At 51.6% G+C, this 7502-nt stretch overlaps 1 protein-coding gene across 1 annotated transcript in view; it reads left to right on the forward strand.

Moving 5' to 3' along the window:
* The window catches only part of LOC122544695 (tropomyosin alpha-3 chain-like), a 34599-nt gene extending 27838 nt beyond the window's left edge, over positions 1-6761 (forward strand). Inside the window, exons 6-8 of the mRNA XM_043683980.1 lie at positions 2814-2931; positions 3674-3744; positions 6581-6761. Coding sequence (XP_043539915.1) covers positions 2814-2931; positions 3674-3744; positions 6581-6746 — 355 coding nt within the window. The 3' untranslated portion in view covers positions 6747-6761. The remainder of the gene's footprint in view (positions 1-2813; positions 2932-3673; positions 3745-6580) is intronic.
* The last annotated feature ends 741 nt before the right edge of the window (positions 6762-7502 follow it).

Below are 7502 nucleotides of genomic sequence, written 5' to 3' on the forward strand. Positions count from 1 at the left end.
GACTTTTAGGGGGGTGGGGGTGCGGGGGGAGTGGTGGAGGAGGTGAGTGCGAAGGGAGGGATGAGGGACTTACTTCCACCAGGAATGGTCAAAGCAAATAGAGGGGGGGGTTTAAGTTAGATAAACACACCATCTCCTGCTCCTTTGCAAATAATAAATCTCTCAAGTTGTACACGTCCATGGTTTGGACACAGTTGTCCGGTCTCAGTGGGAGGTGGGGGTGGAAACGATGCTGGGAACCCCAATACATAAGCACAATGTTTTTAAGGACAGTAGATATTTCTGTTGAGCCTTTGTGTCACTAATTTATTCGAGCCATGTTCAGACCGCTGCTATCTGTTTGTACCACACTGACAGCAGAGATCACGAGCGAAGCCTTGTCCTGATTAATTGACGTGGCAGTGTGGTTGCAAGCCCTGACGCGAGCAGTCCGCTAGCCAGGTAACTCCCAATAGAGCTGCCGCACCTTCGTTTGCCCTTCACAGTGGCCCTGGCTGCAGTGACAGACAGCCCTCACTTTCTCCTGCAGCGACAGACCGTGTTTCACCCTATGGCCGGTGCAGCTCTCTATGTTCCCTCCCTAGTCTCAAGCCAGTGAACGATCTTCCACGGGTCTTATCTGGTTCCGGGGTGATTTGTCCTCTGGTGTCAGCATTGGACCGCCAGAATACACAATGCCTACAGTGTGGAAGCAACAAGTCCACACCGACCCTCTGAAGAGTAACCCACCCAGATCCATTCCCCTACCGTGTTGTTGTACGTTTCCCCTGACTAATGCACCTCACCTATACATCCCGGAACACTCCATACAATTTAGCATGGCCAATTCCCCTAACCCCCACACGTGAGGCAGCAGTGCTAACCACTGAGCCACTGTGGCGTGCAGAATATGTCACCGTGTCTCGTTGACTTTTTTTTTCCCCCCTTGTTTCTCTTCTGCTGGATGACCCCCAGTACCCCTTGAATTAAGTGGTTATCCAAGGCCATTTGTGGCCCTGGTGTCTCACATGGGCACACCTGTGTAAGGACGCCAGAATTTCCTTCCCAAAAGAGGCGCCTGTTGGAGGAAGAGGAGGGAAATGCTTCTGCCTGGACACATGGCTCTGACGCTCCAGAAAAACAGCCCCAGACTATTCAGCTTCTCCCTGTAGCTCAAACCCTCTAAAGCTGGTAACATCCTTGTAAATCTTTTCTGCGCCCTTTCAAGCTTCACAACCGCCTTACTATGCCAGAGAGATCAGAATTAAACGCAATTGGGTGGCACTGTGGTTAGCACTGCTGCCTCACAGCGCCAGAGACCCGGGTGCATGAGTTTCCTCCCACAGTCCAAAAATGTGCAGGTTAGGTGAATTGGCCAGGCTAAATTGCCCATAGTGTTAGGTGAAGGGGTAAATGTAGGGGAATGGGTCTGGGTGGGTTGCGCTTCGGAGGGTCGGTGTGGACTTGTTGGGCCGAAGGGCCTGTTTCCACGCTGTAAGTAAGTAATCTAGTATTTAAAAAGTGGCCTAACCAATGTACTGTACAGACGCAACATGACCTCCTATACTCAATGCTCTGACCAATAAAGACAAGCATACCAAAGGCTTCACTATCATATCCACCTGTGACTCCACCTTCAAGAATCTACGAACTACGAAACTCCAAGGTCTTTGTTCAGCAACATTCCCCAGAACCTTCCCATTAAGTGTATAAATCCTGCCTTGATTTACCTTGGCAAAATGCAGCACCTCACTTTTATCTAAACTAAACTCCATCTGCCACTGAATGGCAGTTAAATCATAGGTGTCATTCAGCCACAGTATCTGATCTCATAAAGCGTTCCTCCCCTGAAAACAAAACTAAATTTAATAAATTCCTACCAGCAGTGTCAGCAGATCACTTTGAAACCTGCTGTTCACGAAGTTTTGCAGCTTTAAGTGTTGTTGAACATTGTGCTCAGTTGACAGCTGTTAGGATGATGCAAGGTGCTGCATTTTTCTACAACAAACAGGTAGGACTTACACAATTAATGGTAGGGCCTTGGGTAGTGATGTAGAACAGTGGGACTAAGGGGTTCAGGTCCGTAATTCTTTATAGACAAGGTAACAAAGACTGTGTTTAGCATGCTTGCCTGCACTGCTCAATCATTTGGTTAGGGATTCCTTATTGAGGTTGTACAGGACGTTGGTGAGACCTCTTCCGGAGTACTGTGTCCAGTTCTGGTCGCCCAGTTATAGGAAGGATATTATTAAGCTGGAAAGCCTCAGAAGAGATTTACCAGAAAATTGCTAGGTTTAGAAGGTTTGAGTTATCAAGAAAGGCCAGGTCGTGTTTCACTGGAGCGTAGGAGGTTGAGGGATGACCTTACGGTGGTTTGTAAAATCATGAGGGGGATAGATAGGGTTAATGGTAGGTGTCTGTTCCCCAGGATGGGGGATTAAGAGACTAGGGGCACATTCTTTAAGATGAGAGGAGAGAGTCTTTATTTTAAAAAGACACCGGGGAGGGGGGGGATTTTCTACACAGGATGGTTTGCGTGTGGAATGAACTTTGAGGAAGTGGTGGATGTGGATACAGTGACAACGTTTAAAAGGCATTTGGGTAAGTGCATGAACAGGAAAGGTTTGGAGGGATATGGGCCAGGAGCAGGCAGGTGGGACTAGTTTATTTTGGGATTACGGACTGGTTGGGCCAGAGGGTCTGTTTCTGGGCGGCATGACTTCTACGACCGATCTCGCAGTGTGGAGTCTGGGGTGGAGGGTTGATGATCGAACGAATTCCTACCCACTCTGGGGGTCGAACTGACTGGAGACTCCTCTCTTCCCCGTCCTCAGAGGAATGAAGGTGATTGAGAATAGGGCCCTGAAGGATGAGGAGAAGATGGAGCTGCAAGAGATCCAGCTGAAAGAAGCCAAGCACATTGCAGAGGAGGCAGACCGCAAGTATGAAGAGGTGAGCTGGGGAGGGGGGTGTCTTTAATGCGGTTGCCATGCAATCCTGCTGACATGGGCTTCATTCCATGAAGAGGTGTTGGGGGCGGGGGAGGGAGGTTGTGTGGGAGTGCAGGGGTCAATGGGGAATCTGCTTGTTGGGGAGGTCTGCTGACCCGAGGCTCATCCCACGAGGACAGCAGAGCTGGTGTACGTGAATGCACCTTGAGCCCATTGAATCAGCGAAGGGAAGGTACGGGTCAGGGAAGGTTTGGAAACCGCTCGGGCATTCTCGATGTTTGATATCTGCAGCATCCGGTGAGCACGATGCCATCTCTTCTTGGGACGCTGGTGCGTGTTGTAGCCTGTCTCGTGGGTCTTTCAAACCCTGCTTTCCACTCCCCCCCCACGGGACAATGTCCCCATGGCTAACCCACCCAGCCTGCACATCCCTGCGCACTACGGGACAATTTCCCCATGGCTAACCTACCCAGCCTGTACATCCCTGGGCACTATGGGGCATTTCCCCATGGCTAACCCACCCAGCCCGCACATCCCTGGGCACTACGGGACAATTTCCCCATGGCTTACCCTCCCATCTCGTATCGCTGCTCTTCAGTGCCACAGCTCTGAACCGCCCCCTGTTGCAGCTGCAAACTGCTGTACGTCAGTGGATCGTGCAGTGTTTTTAAAAAAAAGTTCAGACTGTAGCTTCACCGGTGAGGACGGATAGCTTCCAACCTGTGCCGTTTCTTCCCCTGTAGGTTGCCCGTAAGCTGGTGATCATTGAGAGCGACCTTGAGCGCACAGAGGAACGCGCTGAGGTGACTGAGTGGTGAGTATTCTGTTTGCTGGCAAGGGATGTGGCTGAAATCGGGGAGGTGGGTCCTCCAGCCTCCGAGATCCCCTTGGTTTCCTGACCTGAGCTCTGCGATAGAGTCAGCTGAATACGGGGAAGGTATCGGTTTGATCCACGGCCTGTTGGCGTGTCTGAAGTATGGATGCGGGCAATTTTGTCCCATTGGATCCACACCACCCCTCCCAAGAGCGTCCCATCCAGACCCAATCCCCTACCCTATTCCCTGTTACCCAGCATTCCCCATGGCTGACCCACCCAGCCGGACGTCCCCAGGCACTATAGGGCATTTCCTCATGGCTAACCTACACAGCCCACACATCCCTAGGCACTATGGGGCATTTCCCCATGGCTAACCCATCCAGCCTGCACATCCCCGGGCACTATGGGGCATTTCCCCATGGCTAACCCACCTAGCCCACACATCCCTGGGCACTATGGGGCATTTCCCCATGGCTAATCCACCCAGTCCGCACATCCATGAGCACTACGGGACAATGTCCCCATGGCTAACCCACCCAGCCCGCACATCCCTGCGCACTACGGGACAATTTCCCCATGGCTAACCCACCCAGCCCGCACATCCCTGCGCACTATGGGGCATTTCCCCGTGGCTATAACCTACTCAGCCCACACATCCCTGGGCACTATGGGGCATTTCCCCATGGCTAACTCACCCAGCCCACACATCCCGTAGTGCGCAGGGATGTGTGGGCTGGGTGGGTTAGCCATGGGGAAATTGTTCTGTAGTGCACAGGGATGTGCGGGCTGGGTGGATTAGCTCAGTTTCTGTGTTTGTTGGAGTCTGAGTATTGGTCAAATGTTTGGGTTATCTTACCAGATAAATACCCCAGTTCTTACACACACACACACACACGCGCACACATCCTGATTCTCAATGAAGCATCATGATGACGCCCTGAAGGTGCTGGCTACTGTTGGGCTGTAAAAACTAGGACAGGAATAGGCCCACTCTGCCCCTCGTGGCTGCCCTGCCCTTCAAGATGGTGGCTGATCCTGTGCCTCAATCCCATAATCCCACTTTCTCCTCATGTCTCTAAAGTCTACTCTCTTGCTGTCTTTCCTGAATATATTCAGTAGCTTGGCCTCTACAGTGGGAGAGTGTCCCACGGTTTGACCACTGAGTCAAGAAATGCTTCCTTGTCCTGAATGGTCTACCCAACATCCTGAGACTTTGGCCAATGGCTCTCAACTCCCTGAGCCAGAGGAAGCATCCCTCCCTGCAGCCAGCCTGTTGGAATATTGTACGTTTCAATCAGATCCTCTCAAAAACTAGCCAATGGCCGCAGTACTAGCTGGCCAATAGCTCGCATACCGACAATAGGTTCACACTCACCTGAACTTCAATGGGTTGCTTAACCCAAGTAAACAGAAGCCAAAGCCAAGCAGGAAACACTGCATCATGAGAAACTTTCCTTCCTGTCTCCCCGTCCACTTCCCTTTCCAATGGAGGTCACTGACTGGAAGATGTCGCACGTTCCCTTGCGAGCCGCATCTCCTCCTGATTTGGAAAGCTATCGACCACTCCTCTGCTGTCGATAGGTCCAAATTTTGCAACTCTGTTCTTTTTTTTTCCCCTGTGGGTGGTCACTACAATCGGGCAGACTAGAGTGATTCAGGAAGGTGGCTCACCATCTACTTCTGGAGCTCACTTCAGGATGGCCAATAAGTCTCACTGGTGCCCACGTCCCACAGACGAATTGAGCAAAGAGAGACCTGGGCACCTGTTTGAAACCTGCTTTATGCCAGCAGAATCCTCTTGACAGCGTGCAGAGGGGAAGTTCCCAGCTCCCAGACGTTACGGGGTTAATTACGTCCAACTATACGGACACCAACTGCATTGTAGCCAATACAGCGAAGGGGGTCAATTCTCTGGTAGATTCCAGTCGAATGTCAGTGATGATGAATTAGTATCAGTATTCTTTTCCTCACGTGACATCCCGACGTTCTCTAATTCCTCCCCCTTCTATCCCAGTTTACCCCTCCACTCCACGAGAATTATTAGCCCACTGGCTTCCAGCTATCTCTGGGTCACAGAAGCAGCAACATCAAATGTTAGCTGCTTAGTCTACCCTGCACAATTCCATCCTTCACACTCCCTCTCTCTCTCTTTTCCCTTCCTTTTATTCTTTTCTCATTCTCGTCTTTGCTTCCCTTTCTCTCTTTCAATCCTCCCACGCTCTCCTCTGCCCTAACCCCGAACCCCTGTTTGGGTGTCCCTTGGAAAGGCAGTGCGGGCTGGAAGAGATTCCCTCAGTTAGGAGCAAGCGTGGGTCTCCAGGACGTGCCCCCGGTCCTGTGCATTTGCCAAACAGCTGCCCAACCTTGCCACCTTCCAAGGCGCGAGCCCGGGCCGCTTGCCCATGGGGGGGCACCGCGGCCGAGCGAACCCTTTGCCTGGCGCCCTTGGACGGTACTCTCTGTCCCAACCCACCCGGTGATGGTGGAGACGCCTGTGTCGGATTGGGGTGGACGAGGTCAGAAGTCACATAACAGTTCACCAACGGGTTTATTTGAAATTGCACGCTCTCGGAGCGCAGCTCCTTCGTCAGGTGAAGGGGAGGAGAGGGCAGTTGGCGGAAAGTGACATTGCATTCTGTCGCGTTTGTGCTCGATACGTCAATTCTCAGAGCTCCAGACCATCACAACAATTGTCGCGTTTGTTTCTCCCCGTCTCCTTGTTTGTTGTATCCCATTTGATTCCCGATTCTTCTGCATGCGACTGAACCATCATCCCATTTAACTCTCCAACCACTCCCTTCCCCCTTGCATGTGACTTGCGGAACACTAACAGTACTATGCGGAAACTGGAGGAGGAGCTTAGAGTCCGAGATCAGAGCTTAAAATCCTTAACTGCGTTACAGGAAAAGGTACTGAACTCGTCTGCTTTTATCTTCATTCACGTTTTGTTTGAAATGAGTTGTGTCTCCTCCGTTTGCTCTCAACCCTTCTCAGGGTGAGATAGAGAATGAAATAGCAACAAGTGTCAATTTTATATTGTAACCTGCACTAGCACTTGCACACAACTGGTTAGGCTTGCTCACTGTTTTGCAACTCTAGAATATTTAAGTTTACCAGTATATCGGTTCCACGGGCTATTTAAGTTGTTTTCAAACACTAAGTCCCATGTAATTTCTTGGATGTTGGGGGTGTGGGGGTGGCTCATCCAGACCTGTCAGTGTCGACAGTGCCTGCCTGATGTCACTGCTCCTGCACGTACCTGCTCAGTTTACCTCCGATCCTCCCTCACCGTGTCCTTTCTGACCACCAGCGTCGCCGTGTTTTTCTGCCCTGAGGGGGCGAGCCTGGTCACAGCCTTGTTTTCACAGCCTGCACGCCCTCCCAATCTTCCGCCTCCATCCCGCTCCCTCCTTGTCCCTGTCCAGCTCTCCCCTGCTCGCCCTCGGCCTGAGGTAGGACGCGAGGAGGTTGAAGAGGATGTTGCCAGAAGGGTTTCGGGGAATGAGGGGTTTTAGGTTGGTGAAGGCCTCTGGATGCTCCCCCTGTACCGAGGGAGGTTGAGGGATTCTTTTTATATTATTTAAAGAGGTAGACAGGGTGACGATAAAGAGACCCCGGTGATCCAAGGACGAGGGGATACAGGTTTTGCGAAAGCTGGAGGGACGTGAGGAAGTAGTTTTTTGTGGTAAATGAACGGAGTGGCAGTGACCTGAAAGTTGCTGCCTTCGAGCAGGCCGCAAGCAGAAATGCTGCCA

Source organism: Chiloscyllium plagiosum, chromosome 51 (assembly GCF_004010195.1).
Source record: "Chiloscyllium plagiosum isolate BGI_BamShark_2017 chromosome 51, ASM401019v2, whole genome shotgun sequence".
Classification (NCBI taxonomy): domain Eukaryota; kingdom Metazoa; phylum Chordata; class Chondrichthyes; order Orectolobiformes; family Hemiscylliidae; genus Chiloscyllium; species Chiloscyllium plagiosum.